The sequence below is a fragment of the Tachyglossus aculeatus genome, chromosome 11 (assembly GCF_015852505.1).
Source record: "Tachyglossus aculeatus isolate mTacAcu1 chromosome 11, mTacAcu1.pri, whole genome shotgun sequence".
Taxonomy (NCBI): domain Eukaryota; kingdom Metazoa; phylum Chordata; class Mammalia; order Monotremata; family Tachyglossidae; genus Tachyglossus; species Tachyglossus aculeatus.
Genome location: NC_052076.1, coordinates 53,187,807 through 53,214,293, shown reverse-complemented (window position 1 = coordinate 53,214,293; position 26,487 = coordinate 53,187,807). Strand labels below are relative to the sequence as shown.

Sequence of the window (26,487 nt, the reverse complement as noted above, 5' to 3'; positions counted from 1 at the left end):
CTGATTATTATAAAACTTTTCATGGACCCTTAAGGCCAACAGAGGCACAAGGATAAGTTTTGTAGCGAGGGAGTCGAAGTATCTCATACTCACAGTGTATCTGGCCTTCCAGACAGGCACCTGGCAAGGGAGAATATTGAGGTATTTCCGAGGCTGGCGGTAATCCCAGAACTGGGAACATAAAACAGGATAATTTTCAGAATAAATCTTGAAAACAAAATCCATCCTATTAGTTGGACTCAGTTGATATATTTTTTTTGGTTAATTTTATGGTATTTGTTAAGTGCTTACTACGTCCCAGGCACTTTACTAGGGGCTGGGGTTGATGCAGGTTGGGCACAGCCCATGTCCCACATAGGGCTCCCAGTCTTAATCCCCATTTTGCGGATGAGGTAACTAAGGCACAGGGAAGTGAAGTAACTTACCCAATGTCACAGAGCAGACAAGCAGCACAGCCGGGATTAGAACCCAGTTTCTTTTGACAATCAGGCCCATGCACTATCCATAGTTACTTCTTTGCAACCCATTACTGTCTGTCCTCTCAAAGCACATTTCTGAAAAGCACTTTGCAACTTGGCCCAAAGAGGTTGAGCCTCTTAAAAGAGCCCCCAATTAATAAATGTTGCACGAACTCAAATTTGGGCCTTCCTGTTGATAAAACACTAAAAATCTTCAATCCTTTCCCATACCTCACCTCAGGTCACCTTCAAGTTATCTAACTAGCTACCTTCCACATAGCTCGGGAGGAAACACCAAGACACTTCTCCTACTGCAGATGCATTCAATGTTCACAGCGCATGACATGCAGGGACTCCGCGGTAACTCTCCACTGAATTTGGGAACACTAGCTGGAGACATCAGAAGATCCACCCAATAATGGGAAATATTTTTGTGAAGAAAGGACTAAAAAGGACTCCCAAGACAGACAAGGCATTTCCTGCTCCCACGGTCCATATTGTACGGATCACATTCGTGGCCTGGTGGAAAGAGCACGGCCCTGAGGGTCAGAGGACCTGGGTTCTATTCTCAGCTCCGCCACTTGTCTGCTGTGTGACCTCGGGCAAGTCACTTCACTTCTCTGGGCCTCAATTACCTCATCTTTAAAATGGGGATTTAGACTGGGAGCTCCAAGAGGGACAGGAAGTTTAACCAACCTGATTATCTTGTATCTATCCTATCACTTAAAAAGTGTTTGACACACAGTAAGCGCTTTACAAATCCCGTAGCTATTATGGGGCCTCTTCTGGGCAATCGCTCACCTTGACCGAGTTGTCCTGACTGGATGTGGCCAAGATGTGTTCATTGTCCGGGTGCCAGTCCAGCCCATGGATTTTGGAGAGGTGGGCAGCGAGATATTCCATTGCCGTGCTCGGTTTCTGTAATCAACAACATCTAGGTTCTCTCTCCTTGGACCCAATTAAGAGATCGTCAATAAAAAGCAAAAGCTCCACTCACACTTAGCAGGGGCTTGAGACTACTGGCAGGGTCTGCCTTCTCAGATTTGATGTTTAGAGAGGGCTTAGCAATTAAAGACAAAAAGAAGTACTAGATATCTTCACCCTGCTTTTAAAGTTTAGTGTACCTTAACCAGTCTTCTTTCCCCTGACCCTCCAAAAACACCGACTACAAAACAGATCTGAAGTCCTGTGATTAAACTGATGGACCATTATAAACTCTTGTGTCCATGAATCCTTAAATCAAGCATGCAAATTAGCCTAAATCAAGCCTGAAGAAAATTAAGCATGGGTGAAAATATTAAGGGCACCTTCCAAAAGTCAGGCTACATTGAAAGCAGTTGGCAGCAAGACTCTCAAATGCTGGGAGTAATGTTTTACTTCGGAACACCCAATTCTGCTCTGATACATTTTCATTAAATGATTTGGCTATAACTCCATGGAAAAATTAGGGACTGTTCTTCCAGCAACACATTTGTCTGGGCATAACATGGTCCATAGGTTGGTGCAAATAGATTTGGTGAAGAAAGAGGTGGTTAAGTGTTTGCTGCTAGACCTCCCCGCCTTTGCCTCCGACTGTCAGGTCCCATAGAGTACTCTGTGTTTCTGCAACCTCACAGCATTTAACACCGAAAAATAACAATAAGCGGCAGAGATGTGAAACATTCTGTTAATAGTAAACATAAAATTAGAAGAATTGGCATAGAAAAATGTTAGTCATGGTGGCATCTGAGAACTATCTACCCCCCAAACCCATGAACTCCCACTGAATTAAGGGTTACTAGATTTTCCTGCAAAACAAGCCCCATGTTAAAAGGAGGATTTACCATATTTCCTATTCATGCTCCAGTGTTGACATCTGGCTTAACATTCATATTTATTGAACACCTACTGTGAGAGGTGCACTGTTCTAGGTCCTTAGGAGACTTACAAAAGAGGTGACAGAAACAATTCTGGCCCTTAGGAAGACGAGACTCTCACGGGGGAGATTAGATGGGCATAAATTGCTGAATTTGCAAGGGTTAAAAAGATTGAGAGACTAGATGCAACCACAAGAGAATACATTCATTCATTCAATCGTATTTATTGAGCGCTTACTATGTGCAGAGCACTGTACTAAGCGCTTGGGAAGTACAAGTTGGCAACATATGGAGACGGTCCCTACCTAACAGTGGGCTCACAGTCTAGAAGGGGGAGACAGAGAACAAAACAAAACATATTAAGAAAATAAAATAAATAGAATAAATATGTACAAATAAAATAGAGTAATAAATACATACAAACATATATACATATATACAGGTGCTGTGGGGAGGGGAAGGAGGTAAGGTGGGGGGGATGGAGAGGGGGAGGAGGGGGAGAGGAAGAAGGGGGCTCAGTCTGGGAAGGCCTCCTGGAGGAGGTGAGCTCTCAGTAGGGCCTTGAAGGGAGGAATACATAAGTCAATACAATAAGTGGATTCATTCAATCGTATTTATTGAGCGCTTACTGTGTGCACAGCACTGTACTAAGCGCTTGGGAAGTACAAAGAGGGCTGAAGTGGCTGATGGGATGGCATGACTAGGAGAGTGCAGGGACTAATAAGAGAATGGCTACTAGTGGAGGTGGATTTGAGAGGGTTTTGAAGGAGGTTGGGGACTTGGCTTAGTGAAGCTGTGGCCGGGCGGGTCAGGGGGAGCGTGCTTCAAACTGGGGGAAAGGCAAGAGTAATGGATTGACGAGAAGAGTCAAGAGCCATCAATCAACCAAAGTATTAACTTTGTGCAGAGTACTGCACCAAGGATTTGGGACTGTGACAGAATAAGAAGATTCGATCCCCGCCCGCAAGGAGTTTATGATCTACTGGGAGAGACGGTATAAAAGAATCTATAAATAAGACGAAGAGTCTGTAAACTGATATGTACAGAAGGGCCACCAGAGGTCTTCAGTGCAAAAATGCTGAGATGACAGTAATACTAATAATAATGATGGCATTTGTTAAGCGCTTACTATGTGCCAAGCACTGTTCTAAGCGCTGGAGGGGATACAAGGTGATCAGGTTGTCCCACTTGGGACACTCAGACTTAATCCCCATTTTACAGATGAGGTAACTGAAGCACAGAGAAGCTAAGTGACGTGCCCAAAGCCACACAGCTGACAGGCGGCAGAGCCGGGATTAGAACCCATGACCTCTGACTCCCAAGCCTGGGCTTTTTCCACTGACCCACACTACTAGGAAGTATAAAAATGAATCAGGGAGAGTCTCCTGAAAGAGATGGGAGTACAGAAGGAGAAAGCAGGGGAGAGCTCAAGACAGGAGGAAAGGTGTGAGGCAGAGAAAATGATTAGAATAATAAGATTCCCCCAAGTAATAAGAAGAACAATAATAATAATGATATTAGTGAGGTGCTTACTCTATGCCAAGGACGATACTAAGCACAGTGGTAGACAAAAAGTAATCAAGGCAAAGAGTCTCTGTCCCACATGGGGCTCACAGTCTAAGTAGAAGGGAGAACTGTGTTTAATTCACGTTTTACAGCTACAGGAACTGAGGCACCAAGAAGTGACTTCCCCAAGGACACACAATAGGCAAGTGACAGAGCTGCTATCTGGCATTACCCAGGACCTCCAACTCCCAGATCTGGGCTCCTTCCATTAGTCTAGTCTAGCTGCTTTTTCAGGTTGTAGGCGGGCAAGTCTAGGACATGTCACAGAGAGATGATAAACTTGGCCAAAAGGAGAGTGCAAGAGGCAGGTTAGGAGAAGGGAGTGGTTAGATAAGAGTTAAGAGTGTTGATTCGGTGCCTCTGAGGCAATGATCAGGAGTTGCCTCTAGACTGCAAGCTGATTGTAGGCAGGGAACATCTCTACCAACTCTGTTGTACTGTACTCTCCCAAGTGCTTAGTGCTTCGTACCTAGCAGGTGCTCAATAAAAGCCACTGATGATGATGATGATGGATGCAAAGATGAATAGAAAACCACTGAAAGGTTTTGAGGAGAGGATGTCATGCGTATGTCACACAGAATGACACTTTAGAAACGTGATCTAAGCAGCAAAATGAAGAACAGACTGGAAAGAGAGAGGCCGGCAGCTGGGGCAGAAGCTTGATATAGTAGTCGAGTCAGGGTACAATGAGCGTCTGGATCAGCGTAGTGGCCGTTTTAATGGAGAGGAAGTGAGGCTCTAGGAAATGTTCTGAAGGGAAAGTCAATAGGATTTAACAACAGATCGACCATGAGAGTTGAAAGAGAGTGGGGAATCAAGGATACAGGAAGGAGAGTGGTACTGGGAAACAGGTGGAGAAGAGGATTTGGGAGGGAATGAGGAGTCTAATTGTCAACATACTGAGCTTGAAGTGTTCACGGCACATCCATATGGAGAGGTATTGCAAGCAAAAAGAAATGAGAGACTGCAGATGGCGAGAGAGGTCAGGGCTACAGAAACAGATCCGGGAATAATCCATGAAGAGGTGGTAGTTCTTGGATCTGTTCTCTTTGAGCACTTGATATTCACCCACCCTCAGCCCCACAGCACTTAGGTATATAACTGTAATTTATTTATGTTGATGTCCGTCTCCCCCTCTAGACAGTAAGCTCCTTGTGGGCAGGGAACGTGTCTACCAACTCTGTGTACTGTAGTCTCCCAAGTGCTTAATACAGTGCTCTGCACACAGTAAGTGTGCAATAAATACCACTGACTGACTGATGGAGCTGAAGTCAGGGGAGCTGATGAGCCACTTGAGGGAGTGAACATCAAGTAAGAAAAGTAGGGGACAGAAAGGAGCTTTGAGGTACACCCGGATAGAGGAAGTGAAAGCAGAAGAAGAGACAGTGAAAGAGGTTGAGAAAGAGCAGCCAAAGAGGTAAGACGGAACTGGATTGGTGAAACAAAGGTGAGGTAACATGGAGAGGCCTGCCATGTTAAAAAGCAGTTGAGCGGTCAAGGAGGATTATGCTAGAGACCGTTAGTTTTGGCAGGATGATACAAGCACCTGAAAAGGGGGGAGACTGGTAAAATGGCTACTGCAAAAGTTTAACTGGGAGGCAATGAAGGTTTGTCCTAGGGTGACAGTCTAAATATGGAATGGAAAGGTCCGGTCTGTGAAATATTCAGAAGAAAATCAGCAAGATGCAGAGTCAAAAAATTTGATAGGGAATTGTGGGAGAGTCAAGATGGAGAGTTTATGGGATGGGGAGAGTGGGGTAGTAGTACCATTGTCAGTGATGGAAAAGTCAGGAAGAGGAAAGGGTTTAAAGTTTAGGAGGGAAGATAAAGAGTTTAATTTTGACCTTTTTAGGTTTAAGGTGCTAGAGGACCACCAGATGGAGATGTCCTGAAGGCAGGAGGAAATATACAAGTTTGTAGGACAGGTGACAGAGATCACAGGCCAGAAGGGTAAGGTCAAACCACAAAAGCAAAGAGTTCCCTGAATGAGAAAATGGCAACTAGAATTCCTTTGGAGGGTGAGACTATTTTGGAAAACTCATTCAAAGTTTGTTTAATTGTCTAAGGAGGACAAGCAACAAAGCCTAGGGGATGTTATCTTCAACCAGTCAATCATACTGAGTGAGCACTTACTAAGTGCCGAGAACTGTACTAGGCACCTAGGAGAATAGTATACAACAGAATTAGCAAACACATTACTTGCCCATAACAAGTTTACAATCTACAGATGAGCTTACAGCTTCATGGGTAGCATTTTTTTTAGCTGTCACCTCATCTGATTGCTGTTTGAATTGAACTGAATCAGAAGACCAGAGATGAATCAATAATATGTGTGTTTCAGAAATGTGAAGGGTTGGGAAAGAAAGACTTAGGTAGGCCAAAACCAGCTTTTTTCATCAACTTTTTGTTTTGGCAACCAATCCACGGTATTTATTGAGCACTTACCATGTGCAGAGCACTGAATTAAGCACTTGGGAGAGTATAACAGAGTTGGTAGACATACTATCAGCCCACAGTGACCTTACAGTCTAGAGGGATCCTTATAAATCTGGGCTTCTCATTGATTTATGGATCTGTGAGGGTTCAAGTGTTTGGCCTAACCTGCTCGCCTCCCTGGAGGTATGCCAAGCAAGAAAACTCCATCAGCTTTCTTTCCCACACAAGAGGAAAGCAGCATGGCCTAGTGGAAAGAGCATGGGCCTAGGAGTTCAGGGGACCTGGGCTTTAATCCTAGCTCCACTGCTTGCCTGCTTTGTGACCTTGGGGAGGCACTTAACTCCTCTGTACCTCAGTTTCCTCATCTGTAAAATGGGGATTCAAACTATGAGTCTTAGGTGGGACAGGGACTGTGTCCAACCAGATTATCCTGTATCTTCCCCAGCTCTTAGTACGGCGTTTGACATATAGTAAGCATTTAACAAGTACCATTTAAAAAACAAGTTGTACTTTCACTCTTCTAGGTGAGCAAGTTTTGGTTATCTCCAAGAATAGAGTAAATGGCGACCTTCAAATGGTCAAAGCTTGTCTATTGGCTGCCTTCAAGGAGTAGATGCATGGGAGACCCAATCATGCCCCTTTTTAAGATCACGTCATTCCAACCCATCTTTATATAAATCACTTTTCCTCCAAAGTAAACACAGAGCAAAACAAATACTCTCTAACCTTCACCATGTCCGTGAAGGGCAGCAGGAGTGGGAAATGAGAAAGGCACTTCATAAAGGGTAAACAAAGCTCATTCAGGGACTGAGAATCAGGTTTACCACTGGGTCTCCCATAAACCTCATGCTTTCTGCACTATTGTGATGTTCACTGACTGGAGAGAAGAGGTCTTTCCTATTAATTACTGCTGCTTATATGAGCCAATCAGAGTGGCTTAGGATCTGGAGCCTCTTTCATGCTAACAGGCACTTTTATTTTTTCCCATTTGAACCAAAAGGCTGCCCAGGAAATCAAGGAGAAACATCCTACTCAGTGAGCTGGATCGCAAAGTTCGTGCAGAAGCAGGAACTCACTCAGAGGGAAATAATTAACTCAAACCAGAAGGCCACGGAATCCTCTGGGTTATTCTTGTTTCGACATTCACTACCAAGGATAAATCTGAGCCCCAAAGAGTTCACCTTTGGAATAGGTTTCCAGTCATTTAGCCCAGATACAAGTCAACCCAGTATAAAATCTCAAGGCCTTTTTCTAAATGGGGGGTTGCAGTGAAAGTATGAGAAGCAGTGGAAAGAGTAAGGACCAAAGAGTCAGAGAACTTGGGTTCTAATTCTGGTTCTGCCACTTGTTTGCTGTATGACCTTGGGCAAGTCACTTCTCACATAGCTCATCTGTAAAATGTGGATTAATCAATCAATCAATCAATCGTATTTATTGAGCGCTTACTATGTGCAAAGCACTGTACTAAGCGCTTGGGAAGTACAAATTGGCATCACATAGAGACAGTCCCTACCCAACAGTGGGCTCACAGTCTAAAAGGGGGAGACAGAGAACAGAACCAAACATACCAACAAAATAAAATAAGTAGGATAGAAATGTACAAGTAAAATAAATAAATAAATAAATAGAGTAATAAATATGTACAACCATATATACATATATACAGGTGCTGTGGGGAAGGGAAGGAGGTAAGACGGGGGGATGGAGAGGGGGACGAGGGGGAGAGGAAGGAAGGGGCTCAGTCTGGGAAGGCCTCTTGGAGGAGGTGAGCTCTCAGCAGGGCCTTGAAGGGAGGAAGAGAGCTAGCTTGGCGGATGGGCAGAGGGAGGGCATTCCAGGCCCGGGGGATGACGTGGGCCGGGGGTCGATGGCGGGACAGGTGAGAGCGAGGTACGGTGAGGAGATTAGTGGTGGAGGAGCGGAGGGTGCGGGCTGGGCAGTAGAAGGAGAGAAGGGAGGTGAGGTAGGAGGGGGCGAGGTGATGGAGAGCCTTGAAGCCCAGGGTGAGGAGTTTCTGCTTGATGCGCAGATTGATCGGTAGCCATTGGAGGTTTTTGAGGAGGGGAGTAATATGTCCAGAGCGTTTCTGGACAAAGATAATCCGGGCAGCAGCATGAAGTATGGATTGAAGTGGAGAGAGACACGAGGATGGGAGATCAGAGAGAAGGCTAGTGCAGTAGTCCAGACGGGATAGGATGAGAGCTTGAATTAGCAGGGTAGCGGTTTGGATGGAGAGGAAAGGGCGGATCTTGGCAATGTTGCGGAGCTGAGACCGGCAGGTTTTGGTGACGGCTTGGATGTGAGGGGTGAATGAGAGAGCGGAGTCGAGGATGACACCAAGGTTGCGGGCTTGTGAGACGGGAAGGATGGTAGTGCCGTCAACAGAGATGGGATTAAGACTGTAAACGCTGTGTGGGATAGGAACTGTGTCCAATCTGACTATCTACGATTTTTCCCAGGATAGTAAGTGCTTAAATACCATTAAAAAAAGTATGTGATCTACAGACTACTTTAAAACTGATGGGCATCTAGCCACCAAATGCTTCCAACAGCAAAAGCATTAATCAATCAGTGATATTTACTGAGCACTTCCTGTTTGCAAAGCAGAGAAGCAGTGTGGTCTAGTGGATAGAGCATAAGCCTAGAAGTCAGAAGGATGTGGGTTCTAATCCTGGCTCTGCCTCTTGCCTGCTGTGTGGACTTGGGCAAGTCACTTAACATCTCTATGCCTCAGTTGCTTCATCTGTAAAATGGGGATTAAGTCTGTGAGCCTCATGTGGGATATGGATTGTGTCCAACCTGATTAGCTTGTAGCTATCCCAGTGTTTGGTAGAGTGCTTGACACGTAGTAAGTGCTTAAGTAGCATAAAAATAAGTGCTTGGAAAAGTACAATAAAATAGGGTTGGTAAATGCAATCCTGCCTATATGGAACTTATAGGGAGATATAGATATTAAAATAAAGTACAGAGCGGGGGAAAGAATAGGGCATAGGATATTTACATAATAAATTTGAGCTTTAACATGTTTAAGTGCTTAGTACAGTGCTCTGCACACAGTAAGCGCTCAATAAATATGATTGAATGAATTTACATAAGTCCTATGTAGCTGGGGTGAGCATCAAAGTGATTAAGGGGTACACAGTCAAGGCATAGTTGATGGTGAGGGAAGGGCAGATACGGGAAATGAGGGAAGGCCCTTTTTCAGCCCCCCAATCTCTGCATCCTGCTTGAGTACTACTTTGGGTAAAAGAATGCTATTCACTGAGCAGTGCCCTAGACTGCTAGAAACTCGAAGGACAGTTAGACAGGGGAAGCGATAACTCACCCGCTTGTCCCATATCCGCACATCCCCATCGTGGCTGGTGGCTAGGCAGTTGGCATTTTTTTTATTCCATTTCACTTGGGAGGCTCCAGCTGCACAGGAAATCAGGGAAGACGAAAGAAAGAAATAATCACACTCAGCAAACTGTATTCCAAAACTTCTTCAGGAGGAGACACGCAAAGAGCAGGAGCCGGAGCAGAAGCTTGGAGCTGCTTCCCGGTGTCAGTTTACCCCCATCCACTGCTGTCTCCTGCATACATGACCTGAGGGTGGGTGGATAGGTAAGTTACTGGACTCTCACTGTCCCCAACCTCTGAATAGATTAGGGTGGGGGAGAGTATTTAAACTCTGACTGGTAATTTTGAATGACGGTATTTGTTGAGCACTTACTATGTGTCAAGCAATGCCTCGGTTCTGAGTACAGTGCCTGGCCCATAGTAAGCACTTAACAAATACCATTAGGAAAAAAAATGCCTGGCAGGGAGTAGTGGGGTATCTGAGTGCACTTACTATCCACTAATTCTTACTTAGGAGGGTTCTCCTGCCACCTAGCACAAAAGGTAGGGGACTGATAAAGGCTATACCTATCAGAAAACTTCTCAGGATAGGGCAAGACCCCAAAGTGCATTTCATCCAGTCGTATTTACTGAGCGCTTACTGTGCGCAGAACACTGTACTAGGCACTAGGAACGTACAATTCCGCAACAGAGAGAGACAATCCCTGCCCAAAATGGGCTCACAGTCTAGAATTGGATGTAGCAGAGTGGGTGGGTCATGGTGTTGAAGGTGGCCAAGAGGTCCAGAAGGAGGAGGATGGGGTAGAGCGCATTGGTCTTGGCTGGGAGGGGATAACCAGTGGCCTCAGGGAGGGGACAGAATGGGCCCTGAGAAGTGTCCTGGACTGCGCTGTCTGAGTAGTTCATTTAAAGAGCATGCCCTTCTTCAAGAAAAGTCTCACTGCAGCTTCAATCAATCAATCAATCAATCGTATTTATTGAGTGCTTACTGTGTGCAGAGCACTGGACTAAGCGCTTGGGAAGTACAAGTTGGCAACATATAGAGACAGTCCCTACCCAACAGTGGGCTCACAGTCTAGAAGGGGGAGACAGAGAACAAAACCAAACATATTAACAAAAAAAAATAGAATAGATATGTACAAGTAAAATAAATAAATAAATAGAGTAATAAATATGTACAAACATATATACATATATACAGGTAAGTGTAGTGTAATAATAATGATGGCATTTATTAAGCGCTTACTACATGCAAAGCACTGTTCTAAGCGCTGGGGAGGTTACAAGGTGATCAGGTTGTCCCTCGTGGGGCTCACAGTCTTAATCCCCATTTTACCGATGAGGGAACTGAGGCCCAGAGAAGTGAAGTGACTTGCCCAAAATCACACAGCTGACAATTGGCAGAGCTGGGATTTGAACCCATGACTTCTGACTCCAAAGCCCGGGCTCTTTCCTACTGAGCCACGCAGCTACTTAGTGTAGTAAATGTAAGTGTAGTAAGTAGTAAGCTTCAAGCACTCCTGCTCTCTTCAGAAAGAGGTCAGAGTTCAGAAATGCACCCAGCAGTGGGGTTGGGTAAGTGAGGAAGCTCAACTTGCTATCAGATTCTACCTTGTCTTTGATTTACATTCTTGGGTTAGCGAGAGAGGCCGAGATAAGTCTTCAAAAGACAGTGCAGAAGAGCCAAGAATGAAATGAGCAAAAATGAAATGTGAGAAAACTGAGTCTGGGTATGTCTCTAAATCGGAGGTACAGAAACACATCACTGTTGTCACATGATTTTTCAGTAATGATTGACTGAAAAGCAGTGTGGCCTAATGGGAAGAGCATGGGGCTGGGAGTCAGGGGACCTGGGTTCCAACCACTTGTCTGCTGTGTGACCTTGGGCAAGTCATTTCACTTCTCTAGGCCTCAGTTACCTCATCTGTAAAATGGGGATGGAGACTATGAGCCCCATATGGGACAGAGACTGTGTCCAACTCAATTTGAGTCTATCTACCCCAGTGCTTAGTACAGTGCCTGGCACATAGTAAGCGCTTAACAAATACCATAATTATTATTATTATTATTGTTACTGTCTTCCTACAAAAACTGTGAGCCCCATACGGGACCTCAGTGTCTTGTATCAATCCCAGTGCTTAGTACAGTGCTTGGCATGTAGTAAGTGTTTGAATACCACAATTATTATATAGGCAGCATCAGCCTCAATTACTGGGTATAATCCTTGAAACCAGGATGTGAAAGCTGGAATGCTCTGGAAACCTTGAAATCCAAGAAAATACAGACACCCCAGTTCAGAATCTTGAGGAACCTTCCCAGTCACAGCTGGTTTTGACTAAGCCCTTCAGGGACTGAAAAAACGCACCCAAACATTTTTATTCAGTTTTGCTATTAAATATATCAAGCTAAAAATGGAATGACAAAAAATATACTTCTCCATTTGAAGTCTGAAAGCAGATTGCAAAATTTTTGCTCCCATCTGGTTAACCCAAACGACTTTTTTAAAAAAATGGTATTTGTTAAACGATGATTATGTTCCAGACACCGTACTAAGTACTGAGGAAGATACAAGCTAGTCGGGTCAGACACAGTCATCATCATCATCATCAATCGTATTTATTGAGCGCTTACTGTGTGCAGAGCACTGTACTAAGCACTTGGGAAGTACAAATTGGCAACATATAGAGACAGTCCCTACCCAACAGTGGGCTCACAGTCTAAAAGGGGGAGACAGACAACAAAACAAAACAAAATGGGGATTAAGACTGTGAGCCTCATGGGGGACAACCTGATGATCTTGTAGCTACCCCAGCGCCTAGAACAGTGCTTGGCACATAGCAGGTGCTTAACACGAGACTCACAGTCTAAATCCCCATTTTCCAGATGATGTAACTGAGGCCCAGAGGAGTGATGTCACTTGTGCCACGTCACACAGCAGACTAGTGATGGAGATAGGATTAGAACCCAGATCCTCTGACTCCCAAGCCCTTGCTCTATCCACTAGGTCATGCTGCTTCTCACTTGAGATGATTCTGAGGAGGAGTCAGTAGCAAGCCTCGCACTTCCCTGAACTTGCACCTCAAGGTAGTAAGGGCTGAAGGAAAACATTTAATCAGCTAATCTGAACTTCTGGGTCTGTGGTCACAAAGGACGAAGAATAAAAGGAAAGGAGTGAGGCAAAAGACATTGCAATGTCTGGCCTCCCAACCCAGTTATGGCTCAGTGGAAAGAGCCTGGGCTTTGGAGTCAGAGGTCATGGGTTCGAATACCAACTCTGCCAATTTTTTTAATGACATTTATTAAGCGCTTACTATGTGCAAAGCACTGTTCTAAGCGCTGGACTGCCAGCTGTGTGACTTTGGACAAGTCACTTCACTTCTCTGGGCCTCAGTTACCTCATCTGTAAAATGGGGATTAAGACTGTGAGCCCCCGTGGGACAACCTGATCACCTGGTAACCTCCCCAGCGTTTAGAATAGTGCTTTGCACATAGTAAGCGCTTAATAAATGCTACCGTTATTATTATTATTAAGTACTCACCTACAGCAGAGAGGGCCACAGCCGGTTTCCTTGTGTCTCTGAAAAATAAAAGCCAAAAATCTGAATGTTGCCATTCAGATTATGTTGCCAACTTGTACTTCCCAAGCGCTTAGTACAGTGCTCTGCACACAGTAAGCGCTCAATAAATACGATTGATGATGATGATGATGACGAATGCCTCTCCAGGCTTCCAAAATGGGTCCACTTGACATCCCCCCAGCCCCCACCTGGAAGCATTTAATGTATTTCTATCTTCCCAGCTGCTATTTTCTGGCAAACACTGGGACCGCTGATTCTAAGGGAAGCAGCCTGGCCTAGTGGTTAGAGCACGTGCCTGGGAGTCAGAAGGTCATGAGTTCCAATCCCAGCTCTGCCACTTGTCTGTTGCGTGGCCTTGGGCAAGTCAGTTCACTTCTCTGTGCCTCAGTTACCTCATCTGTAAAATGGGGATTGAGACTGTGAGCCCCACATGGGACAGGGACTGTGTCCAACCCGATTGGCTTATTTCCACCCCAGCTCTTAGTATAGTGCATGGCACATAGTAAGCACTTAATACCATAATTAATTAAATTAAATAAACTGTAAACTCCTTGCGGGCAGGGAACATGCCTATCAACTCCTTTAATATTGTACTCTCCCAAGCACTTGGTACAGTGCCCTGCACAATGTAAGCACTCAATAAATACGATTGATCTACTGTGCCTGAGTTAGATTTTGCTGGTGCTCAATAGAAGGGAGAGATTCTTTAGCGTGGATACTGGGCTTTTTTCAACTAACTCCAATTGTCTGGATGTGTAAATCTCAACACTGAAATCTTTCCCCACGTGGCCCTAGTCTCAGCTTGAGTGACCCAAAAGAACAGGGACCAGAAGGGAAAGTAGATCCACTGAGGCGTATGCACGACCTCTCAGCAACAACAAAAGATCTGCCCCTACGACAATCTACCTGATAAGACCTCAGCAGAGGATACAGTCTCCCAGTCACTAAAGCCAAATTCATGGGCTTCAACTCCTGGAATTTAAGTCTGGGCTGAGGACATCCCAGCACGTGATGAACTGACAAAACTTGTGAGGAGAAGAAAATTGGCTGAGCAAGGCAAGAGGCTTTGTGGACCACATAATCAGAACACAGTCTTTACCTATTTCCTTTGTACTTTTATAAAGGAAATATGTTCAGGAAAACCGCAGCAGGCAAGGAAACTTTCAGTTCTGTGTTAAATCATGAAATAAAATTTTTTTGGAGTCTAACACGGCCATTCCCTTATTTTCCAACTTTTTCTTCTTTGGATTCCCACTCATGCATCTCTCTCACTGCTTTGCTGCCTCATGCAGCCCTACCTCCCCTGTGCAAGGTGAACCCACTGTGGCACATCTTCTCTACTGCTTCTTTCAGAGTGTTGCCTATGCAAACTCCTGGGCTATGATGGCTCGTCAACCGCAATGCAAAGCATTCTAAGCTAGATTGCAAAATGGAAGGATTACTGCAGGATTTATGGGATATGGTGATGTCATTAGAGGGTGAGAGCAGAGGAAAGGTGCAACTCAGCATGTGCTCCCTGTATGCCACTGGGCAAACACCCCAGTATCTTGTATGGTTATCTGACACTCCATGTTCACCTCTGAAACTTGACATTTTTTTAAGTCAAGCTAACAGATGAAAAGGAGAGCGGTTTGTCCTTGAATTTACCCCACAAAGGTGAAATTTATCACTAAAAAAAAGGAGTCCTCTACAGTAAAGAGAAGCAGTGTAGCCTCCTGGATAGAGCACAGGCCTAAGAGTCAGAAGGACCTGAGTTCACTGCTTGTCTGCTATGTGATTTTGGGCAAATCAGTTCACTTCTCTGTGCCTCAGTTCCATCATCTATAAAATGGGGAGGAAGACTGTGAGCCCCATATGACACATGGACTATGTCCAACCTGATTACTTTGAATCTACCCCAGTGCTTAGTACAGTGCCTGGCACATAGTAAGCACTTAACAAATGCCATTTTTTTAAAAAAGTAAAGTGATAAGGCTGTCTGTTCTTACTTGATGTCCCAAATGTAGATGTAGGTGTCGACTGAACTGGTTACTAGTAGGTCCGGTTCGAACACTGCCCAATCCAGGTCACTAGGAATGCAAAAGACAGACGGCATAATGAGGAAAGGAAAGGGAAAGGGAAAAACTGGTCAGTGTCGCATTCCATTCCTCTGGCAACATGTGCCTCTCCCAGCTAGAGGAAGCTGCCCTTAATTAGTTTGCATAACAAGACCCCTGAGATTCAAGCTGTAAATCTCTCTGAGGAAGACCAGAACTATGATAATCTCTCAAGTAAATTTCCAGACAAGTCAGGCTGATTCCTCTCTCCGTGGTCTCCAACTAATGCTCTACCAGCCTGTCAACCTGCCTTTCCCAGGCTAGCAGAGGATATTTCAGCCCCCCGGAACATCAGCTTTCCAGACTTTCCCGGGCCAATCCTTCCTTCAGGGGGGTCATTTTCTACCACTCATCCCCATGAGGGCTGTCTCTCACGTGAGCATGAGCCCCATGTGGGACAGGGACGCTCTCAAACCTAAATTGAATCTACCCCAGCGGTTAGAACAGTACTTGACATACGGTAAGCACTTAACCGATACCATTAAAAACCAAAAAATCCAGTCCTCTGGAAGGACCAAGCTATGTTAGTTTGGGGCATTAGCTCAATTTCCTAATGAGAGCCAGCAAGTGAAAGAGGTAAGTAAGTCTGAATTGTCCCACCCACAAAACTAGTTTTTCCATGGACATATTCTTGGACCTTGATCTTCAACAGGAAGATCCCGCCAGTATCTGCACCTTCCTGCCGCCTCCTCGTGATAGCCAGCGCTTGTCCTCATCTCTGGAACCTGTCCTGTGTTCCTGCCAGTTTGAGCATCTGTTGGGGTTTGGCTACCCAACCTGCCCGTTTCCAGACACTGGCTGTCCTTTGGTAAGAATATCCTCACCTTGGGGAATGTTAATGACATGACCAGCCAGCCCGGGCCAACTCAAAACAGATGCTCAAGTTGCAACCAAAGAAGGATGGAGTATTACCTGTGCTCCCTGGGGGACAGTGACAAATAGGCAATAGAGGAGCGAGGTGGTCTAGCTGAAAGAGTCTGGGCTGGGAGTCAGAGGACCCGCGTTCTAATCCCAGCTCCTCCCTGCATGTGCTGAGTGACCCTGGGCAAGTCACTTCACTTCCCTTAGCCTCAGTTACCTCACCTGTATAATAAGGATTAAGACCATGAGCCCCATGCGGGACAGTTACTATGTCCAACCTGATTAGCCTGTATCTATCTCAGCACTTAGTACAGTGTCTGGTACACAAGAAGCACTTAACAAATACCATTAAGAACAAATCATATAGGAAAATTGTGTAAAGGCTTTCAAGACCGCCAAAATGTTTTCCAGCAAAGAGGCTCGGTCCGAAGCCCAATTTGGAGGCAGCACAGCTTATCAGATAGGACACAGGCCTGGGAGTGAGTCATGGGTTTTAATGGGCTCTGCCATTTGTCTGTTGTGTGACCTTGGGCAAATCACTTTACTTCTCTGTCCCTCAGTTACCTTATCTGTAAAATGGGGTTTGAGACTGTGAGCCTCACGTGAGACTAAGAATGTGTCCAACCCAATTTGCTCATATCTACCCCAGTACTTAGTACAGTGACTGGCACATAATAAGCATTTAACGAATACCATAATTATTACTATTATTATTAAGCCACAAAGTCATGTTTCCAATAAACCGTGGGGCCCCCACTGCATACCTGATGACCCGGGTGTGACCTTGTAATGCAGTGCCAACTTCCCCATTGCCATCTTTCCACTTGTAGAGGTCAACCCGCTGGTTACTCTGAAATGAAACAGGAGAAATAAGGCGGTGGACGAAGGACTGACTCTCACCAATCTTTTAGGGAGTCTAATCTTGCTCTGCTCAAGAGAAAAATCTCAGAAAAGATGGGTTAACCTGAAACCTTTGAGTTTCCACCAGGGAGGAGAAAGCCGAAAAGATTCAGACGAGTAAACAAAACGATTGAAGCAAATATTGAAAATAGCATTTCTCTTCTAAAAATGTTTGTCCCAGGCTAAGACCTGCATTGTGACTGAGATGGCCAGGGGAGGATATTGAAGTTTGGATGCCAGAAATGTCATGAGATTGTGAGCCCCATGTAGGACAGGTACTGTGCCCAACCCAATTTGATTGTATCCATCCCAGCGCTTAGTACAGTGCCTGGCACACAGTAAGTGCTTAACAAGTGTCACTATTATTATTCACTCATTCACAGACTTCAGGGGCCTTTCATTGCCAATCCAACTTTACTACCCCGTCATCAGGCTGAGATACTGTCACTGTCGTGTTTAAAATGGTGAAAGAGGTGAGCTGGAGAGAGGAAAGACCAGGAAAGGGGTCCTTAGGAAGGGGGTCCCTAAGAAGGGGGAGTAAGCAGGACCTCCTATCATGTGTTTGTACTCTGTTTCAGGCAAGACTAGGCAAAACAGCACAGGAAAGTTGGGCTGGGAAGTAAATAGTGATGATGGTCAAAAACTCCAAAATCATCTTTATTCTAACCAAATCAACTAGGCCGCCCAGGGCATCTTGGGATTATCAAGGGGTTCAATATCTGTCACTTCTCCTACTTATTCATTCATTCGCTTAGACTGTAAGCTCATTATGGGCAAGGAATTGTCTGTTATATTGCTATACTGTACTCTCCCAAGTGCTTAGTACAGTGGTCTGCACAAAATAAGCACTCGATAAATACTGACTCGATTACCTTGTATCTACCCCAGCGCTAAATACTGTGTTTGGCATAAAGCAAGCACTAACAAAGACCACAATTATTATTTTCACATCATGCCCGTCTTGCACATAGCCAATTAACTGCCCACGAGACCAGCATAAAAAGATTGATGCCAGATGAGAAGCTTGTGTGGGGCCGGTCAATGTTTTCTACTTATTCGCACATTACTTAAGGAGGCCAAAACTTTCAGGCTCAAACATTCTATCTTTAGTTGCACACATGTTTCTGTTTCTATAGATGAAGGATTCCCCCGGAAAAGATGTGAGATCAAGAGTTCTGTGAAATGCTCGTGATCAGCATATTCCTTGGGCTCATCAAAATGGCTCCCTACTAAAATAGGAGGGAAAAAGAAGGTTTCTCAGCTTAAGGTGAGAAAAGTCTTGGCCACTCTTTGTAATACTGTAGTCTGCATCATTCAATCAATCAACCAATGGTATTTATTGAGTGCTTACTATGTGCAGAGCACTGTACTAAGCACTTGGGAGAGTACCGTACAACAAAATTAGCAGACAAGGTCCCTGCCCATAGCGATGTGCTTACAATCTAGAGTTTACAGTCTAAGAGGGGGAGATAAACATTCATATGAATAAATAAGCTATTTATACTAGACAATTAAAAGATATGTACATAAATGCTGTGGGGTTGGGGGTGGGGCGACTATCAAATGTCCAAAGGTCACAGATCCATGTGCATAGACAACGCAGACGAACATTGCGTTAATTCACTGAAATTCAATAGAGAGGCTAATACAAATGGCAAAGTAATCAGAGAGCCTCCTGGATATACTCTAAAGGAGAGCAGCACATCAGCAGCAGAAAAGAGGTAGAGAAGCAACAAGCATTGTTAAGGCTTCGCTAGCTCTTCTCTTTCCACCAAGGTCATATCAGCCAACTCTGGCCAGCTTCCCGTTTTGTTCTGTGAGAGACTTTTAAGAAAGGCCCTTCGTTCTCCTCTGCTGCTGATCCCACTTTGATCTTCTTTTGGTCCTCAGATACAGAATGTGATCTCGACAGGCTGTCAATACCAGACCACGCTTTCGTTCCCCAGCTAAGAAGAAGCAGGGTGATCTGGAGGCGGTGGGGGGGATTTGTGAATACAGGTGCATATCCTGGTAAGGGGAGGAGGTGACAATATCTGGTGTCTAATGGTCTTGGCTGTTTTCATTTTAATACTGAATTTCTTGGTAGGAGGAGGAGGAGGTGTGGAAATTATAGCTGAAAAGACGGCAACAATGAAATCTCACCTTTGCACCTAGTAAGCGCTTAATAAATGCCATCATTATTATTATTATCAACATAGTAGCAGTTTGGATGGCGACAAAAAAGGTTGGATTTCAGTGACGGATCCCGGCTCCGCTGCTTGTCACCTGTGTGACTTTGGGCAAGTCACTTCACTTCTCTGGGCCTCAGTTCCCTCATCTGGAAAATGGGGATGAAGACTGGGAGCCCCCCGTAGGACGACCTGATCACCTTGTCTTCCCCCAGCGCTAAGAACAGTGCTTGGCACCTAGTAAGCGCTTCACAAGTACTATTATTATTATTATTATTATTATTATTATTATTAAAACTGAAAGGATTTAGTGCCAAACTGAATACGTGGGATGACCTGATCACCTTGTATCCCCCCCGGCACTTAGAACAGTGCTTGGCACCTAGTAAGTGCTTCACAAATACCATTATTATTATTATTATTAATACTGAAAGGATTTAGGGCCAAACTGAATACGCAGGATGACCTGATCACCTTGTATCCCCCCCAGCGCTTAGAACGGTGCTTGGCACCTAGTAAGCGCCTCACAAATACCATCATTATGATTAGTAGTAGTATTAAAACTGAAAGGATTTAGGGCCAAACTGAATCCGTGAGTTGAACGAGGGAGGTGAGAGAGACGGGCAGTGACGACAGGAGAAAGAAATCCCTGGTAAAACCCAGATCCCGACCCAAAGAGCCCGAGGGCTCACCCGCCCAGCTCGACCGAAGCAGGCATTAGGAAGCAAAGGTCACCGAAAGGCAGGCCGAATGGGTACTTGAGGCTCTTTTTCGAAAGGAATCAGGCAAAAATACCCGAGCGGGTTCCCTTTCAGGTGCCCTGCAAGTCATGAGTGAGCTTAAGAGAAAACAAACCCGGCCAGCCCCTGAATCCACCATTTAATGGTCCTCAACTGAAAACGTGAATGAGCTCACCGAAGCTGCAAAGTAGTGCGCGTAGCTGTCGTGAGGATTCCACTGCACGGTTCCGATGTCCCATTTGCTCTGACGGGAAATCTTGCGGTGACCTTCCGATGGGGCATCCAGGTTAACGATGTACAGGAATCGGCGGCTGGAAAGCAGCACGTACATGCTCGGCATTAGCATCGTCGAGGGAATGGTTTTAAATTCCATTTCTTGGGAGAGAATAGCTTACAGATCTCCTCAGGGTCAGCTCCCTCATGAGGGCATCAGAAGCTGGAAAGGGCAAGCTACAGAAGCCATGAAAAGAATGTGGAAAGAGACACAGGAGAAAGAACTGGGGTGAGAGGGCAGGAGGGTTTGGGGGGGCAGTTAATGGTATTTAAATGCTTACTCTGAGCCAGGCACTATACTAAGTGCTGGGGTCAATAAAAAATAATCGAGTTGGACACAGTCCCTGTCTCACATGGGGCTTGCAGTCGAAGGGAGTTGCAGTGCTAATGGAAAAGCTGCCCTGAGAATGGGGGGATTTCACAGTGGCAAGCGGGTCAGAAAGACAGGTGATTTAGGTGTCTGTGGGGTGAGATGATGAGGGAAGCTGTGTTGGGAAGAAGGAACGGATTAGACAAACAGACAAAATTCCAAATGGGGCAGTGGAATCACCTGTCAACGACTACTGTTGAGATGGCCACATAACCACAAGCTAATGTTAAACACTAAGGGGGGTAGTGTGGACCATAGCTATCCACCGTCCATCTCTGGCGAAATTAATCTGGCTCTCATGTCGGGCAATGTGCCAATACAATGGATGGAGTGACACAGGTACACAAGACCAGCAGGCAACATGACAATGAGGCAGTGAAAGAGGACTGAAAGATCTGGAAGGCTTGGAGAGAGAAGAACAAATGTGAGAGGAAGGGATGGGAGGAGTGGGAAATAGGCTGGGTAAGACTGAAGGGGGTGGGAAAACAGAGGGGGATACAATTGTAACTGATGACCCAACTCTGTTGCACTATCCTTTCCTAAGCACTTACTACAGTGCTCTACACATGGTTAAGCGCTCCATAAATACCACTGATGAACTAACTGATGCACTAAAGAGGAGCAGGGCTGAAGGATAGCGGGCCATGAAAGGGATCCTACCCCATCCCCTCTGTGCTCTTCTACTGGGTAAGATAAAGATGAGGAGAATTTAAGTAAAATAGTTACACCAAGGGGCTTCTTGGTGTAGCACGGCGTAGTAGGGAAAGCACAGGCTCGGGAGTCAGAAGGTCATGGGTTCTAATCCTGGCTCCGCCACTTGTCTGCTGTGTGACCCTCAGCAAGTCACTTCACTTCTCTGTACCTCAGTTACCTCATCTGTAAAGTGGGGATTGAGACTGTGAGCCCCACTTGGGATAGGGATTGTGTCCAACCTGATTTGTTTGTATCCAGCCCAGTGCTTAGTACAGTGCCTGGCATGTAGTAAGCACTTAAGTACTTAAAGCTGCAGGCTGGAATTTCTCATCTCAAATCCATATGGTTGGTCTAAAATTCAAACCACAATTTCAAGTAATTCTGGTATTTTCTTGTTTGGGCTAGACAAAGAAGGACACAGGAAAACCTGCTTTTTTGGGTACCCTGACTGTAACTAGGGAGCACAAAACAGAGTCTGATCTGAACTATAACTGAATACATTCTTCTGAGAACCCAAACTTCGGCCCCGTGTTGGTAGAAAACAGAGCAAACAGCCAATTCGGCTCACTTACCCAGAAAGCACGGCATGCTGGCCAAGGCAATCCACAGACATAGCAGTTGCCTGTTGGAAAGAAAATATAGCGATTTGGTTTACTGGGAAAATCAACTGAGCTGCATCTCACCCCCAAGGATACAGTAGATAGTGATAATCATTGTTGTATTTGTTAAGCCCTTACTATGTGCCAAACCCTATTCTACGCCCTGGGGTAGATATGAGATAATCAGATCTGATACGTACATCTGATAATCAGGCCCACGTCCTCCCTCTGGCCTGGAATGCCCTCCCTCCGCACATCCGCCAAACTAGCTCTCTTCCTCCGTTCAAAACCTTACCCTCCTCCAGGAGGCCTTCCCAGACTGAGCCCCCACTTTCCTCTCCCCCTCATCCCCCTCCCCATCCCCCCGCCTTACCTCCTTCCCCTCCCCACAGCACCTGTATATACATTTGAACATATTTATTACTCTATTTATTTTACTTGTACATATTTACTATTCTATTTATTTTATTTTGTTAATATGTTTTGTTTTGTTGTCTGTCTCCCCCTTCTAGACTGTGAGCCCGCTGTTGGGTAGGGACCGTCTCTATATGCTGCCAACTTGTACTTCCCAAGCGCTTAGTCCAGTGCTCTGCACACAGTAAGCTCTCAATAAATCCAATTGAATGAATGAATGAATGATACTGTCTCTGTCCCACATGGGGCTCAAGGTTTAAGTTGGAGGGAGTCTGGGTACTGAATCCCCATTTTACAGACAAGGAAACTGAGACACAGAAAAGTGAAGGACCTCGCCTAAAGTCTACAGCTGGCAAGTGGCGGAATTAGGATCAGCAGCCTGGCCTAGTGGATAGAGGACAGGCCTGGGAATCAGAGGACCTGAATTCTAATCCCAGCTCTGCCTCTTGTCTGCCAAGGTCTCTTGTGGGACCTTGGGCAAGTCACTTCACTACTCTGTGCCTCAGCGACCTCATCTGGAAAATGGATATGAGCCCTATATGGGATGAGGACTGTGTCCAACCCAATTATCTTTTATCTACCCCAGCACTTAGTACAGTGCCTGGCCCATAGTAAGCACTTAATTTCCAAAAGAAAGGTCCTCTGACTCCTGAGTCTGCATTCTTTCCACTAGGCCTGGCTGCTTCTGAGAGGAAACTCAATTTTCATTGTCCCCTCTACGAGGGACCAGGAAGAATGCCCAGAATTTTTCTGGGTAATAATAATTCATTTCTATTCCAAACACTGCCCGCCATTCCCGATCTGAATCTCAACCCCTTCAACTTTCAGGGGACCCGGGAAAGGGCTCCTGCTGTTGCCAGGCAGCAAAACCACTGGACATCTCCCATATTGAAAGGCGTCAGATCACACGGGATGCTGAAAACTCCAGAAGCTTCCGTGGGCATGCCAGCAACAAGGAAACCTAATCTGACCCCTTCAAGCTTTTCGGGCTCAAAGCTAAATGTCAGTGACCCAATGGATGCTGCTCTAAGCTACCAAATTCCACCTCCATTGCACCAGATAAATACAGTGAGGCCGGGAGAAGCAGTGTGGCCTAGTGGATAGACTATAGGCCTGGGAGTCAGAAAGATGTGGGTTCTAATCCAGGCTCTTGCTGTGTGACCTTGGGCAAGTCATTCACTTCACTTCTCTGAGACTCAGTTACCTCATCTGTAAAATGGGGACAAAGACTGTGAGCCCTATGTGTCCAACTTCATTATCTTGTACCTACCCCAGCACTTAGTATAGTGCCTGGCATAAAAGCGCTTAACAAATACCACAAATATTATTATTGCGATAATATGCAGTATTAACATATCGTGACTTTCCAGCTAAACACATGATCAGGCTGTTACTGGACTCCCTCTCCTGCTCCCCTGGTCATGTTGTATTTTAGTTATACCACTCTTTCCATAGAGAAAAACCAATCAATAGTATGTACTGAACACTTATTCTGTTCAGTGCACTGTATTAACCACTTGGGAGAACCCAACAGACTTCATAAAAATGATCTCTGCCCTCAAGAACCTTATAATCTAATAGGGAAGACAGACATTAAGATAAATTACAAGTAAGGGGAATGCAACTGAGTTTAAAAATATGAATATAAGTGACATGGGGAGAGAGGTGCCAGAAGGTGAGATACCATGGGCTTAGGTGACACGGACATACTGAATAATAATAATAATGACAGTAATAAGAAGAATGATGGTATTTGTTCAGTGCTTACTATGTGCCAAGCACTGTATTAAGCACTGGGGAGGACACAAGCAAATTAGGTCAAACACAGGTCCTGTCCCACATGGGGCTCACAGCCTAAATCCCCATTTTACAGATGAGATATCTGAAGCACAGAGTAGTGAAGTAACTAGAGTGGACAGAAGAGGAGAAGTAGGGTAGAAATATGAAAAATTAATCAGAGATGACCTCTTAGAGGAAATGTGGGAAAAAAGATCAGCTGACACTCTAGCCTGAATTGCCATCCCATTTTACTAGTTTCCAGGTACTGGTAAGAAACATCGCCTCATGAAGTGACCTTCCCAAACAAGTAGACTGTGATACATAAGTTTAATTTTAACCCTGAGGCTGAGGCGGCTTTTGGTCACTGAAATTACAGGTCTAGAAGTCTTAGTCGACAGCTTGTAATTTGGGTCTTCTTGTGCCCTTTGAGAGAAGCAGCGTGGCTTGGCAAATAGACTACAGGCCCGGGAATCGGAAGGTCATGGGTTCTAATCCCGGCTCTGCCACTTGTCTGTCAGATTAGTGCCCAACATCCTGGAAGTTTTTGTGACCCGGCCCTCTTGGAACCACCCAGTAAGGACCTGGCCTGCTGTGTGACTTTGGGCAAGTCATTCACTTCACTTCTCTGAGGCTCAGTTACCTCATCTGTAAAATGGGGACAAAGACTGTGAGCCCTGTGTGTCCAACTTCATTATCTTGTACCTACCCCGGCACCCCCCTACCCCTAGGTGTTTCAGTGGCAGGAACTGACCCCATTATTCATCATAATAATTATTATAGTTATGGTATTTATTAACGCATACTACGTGCCACAGTCCCCGTCCCACATGGGGCTCAAAGTCTTAATCCCCATTTTACGATGAGGTAACTGAGGCCCAGAGAAGTGAAGTGACTTGCCCAAAGTCACAGAATTCGAAGCCAGGTCCTTCTGACTCTCAAGCCCATGCTCTGTCCACTAGGCCATGCTGCTTCCCTGATCCTTAGCCCGGACTCTTTAGCCTGGCATCTTTATCCTGGCTTTCAGGTTTAGCCCTGTCCAAAGCAAGCTGAGCTCAGACAGCATTTCAGAAAAAGTAGAAAGGTCCCGGCTGAGTCCTTAGGGCTGCACGGGCACTGCAAGCACGATCCATTTGTGATGGATCCTGGAGTGAAAAATGAGGGCAACCAGAGGTTAGGAAGGAGATTCAGAGCCCAGGAATCCCCAGGTCATGCAGGAAAGGGGAAAGCTCCTTTTCTTCTTTACGGAGCCAGTGGTGACTAGGAAGTGCGGTTGTGGTCTCAGCCCTTCCCCAATCTGCGGTCCTAGCTCTGGCTAACAGGTGCAGTGCTGAAGGAAACCGGGGACCAAGAAGTTTCCTCATCTGTTAAACGGTGAGAAGCATCATTGCCTAGTGGTTAGAGCATGGGACTGGACATCAGAAGGATCTGGGTCCTAATCCTGGCTCTGCCACTTGTCTGTGTGTGAACACAGGCAAGTCACTTCACTTCTCTGTGCTTCAGTTCCCTCATCTGTAAAATGGGGATGAAGACTGTGAGCCCCTCATGGGACAACCTGATCACCTTGTAACCTCCCCAGGGCTTAGAACAGTGTTTTGCACATAGTAAGCGCTTGATAAATGCCATCATTATTACTCTCTGTGCTTCAGTTCCCTCCTCTGTAAAATGGAGATTAAGACTGTGAGCCCCAAGTGGCACATGGACCATATCCAACCTAATTAGCTTGTACCTACCCGAGTGCTTAGTACAGTGCCTGGCACACAATAAGCGCTTAACAAATACCTTAAAGCAAAAACAAAACATAAGAAAAACCCATTCTTCATGAATGATATGCACCTTCAATGCCCATGATTTAGTCCGCTAAAAGGCTTTCTGCTGGCAACGATGTTTGATTGTTAGCCACTCGGATTAATCAATCTAATAGCCTAAGTAAGAAATGATAAACTAGGGACTCAGAGCTACATTCAGAGCCAGATGACTACATTATACAGCTCCTAGTCAAGATGCAAAATGGCTGAAAGCTATTCTATATGGGCTTTACCAAATTAATTTTTCAACTGAGCTACATGCCTAGTAGGCCTAGTAGGCCTAGTAGAAAGGGCAGAGTCCGGATTCTAATCCTAGCTCCGCCACCTGCCTGTATGATTTTTGTCAAATCACTTAAAGTCTCTGTGCCTCAACTTCTTCTGTAAAAAAAAAAATAGAGATTATGTGCCTCATGTGTGGAAAAGGGATTAGATCTTATCTGCTTTTAAGTGTACTGATCCCAGGGCTTGGGACATGGCAAACACGTAACAAATATCACAATTATCACTATTATTCCTCTTTCCATCATCTTAATACATTAACTGGTATTCTCCCAAG

The 26,487-nt window shown here is 45.2% G+C and overlaps 1 protein-coding gene across 5 annotated transcripts in view; it reads right to left on the bottom strand.

The window, feature by feature from the left end:
* The window catches only part of WDR59 (WD repeat domain 59), a 77,300-nt gene that overhangs the window by 35,580 nt on the left and 15,233 nt on the right, over positions 1-26,487 (bottom strand). For all 5 annotated transcript variants that reach the window (XM_038754551.1, XM_038754552.1, XM_038754553.1 and 2 more), the window contains exons 2-9: positions 21,907-21,956; positions 20,174-20,309; positions 16,955-17,040; positions 15,222-15,302; positions 13,195-13,232; positions 9,642-9,730; positions 1,260-1,376; positions 94-171 (exon numbers count right to left, since the gene is read on the bottom strand). In XM_038754551.1, the coding sequence (XP_038610479.1) occupies positions 94-171; positions 1,260-1,376; positions 9,642-9,730; positions 13,195-13,232; positions 15,222-15,302; positions 16,955-17,040; positions 20,174-20,309; positions 21,907-21,956 (675 nt within the window). The remainder of the gene's footprint in view (positions 1-93; positions 172-1,259; positions 1,377-9,641; positions 9,731-13,194; positions 13,233-15,221; positions 15,303-16,954; positions 17,041-20,173; positions 20,310-21,906; positions 21,957-26,487) is intronic.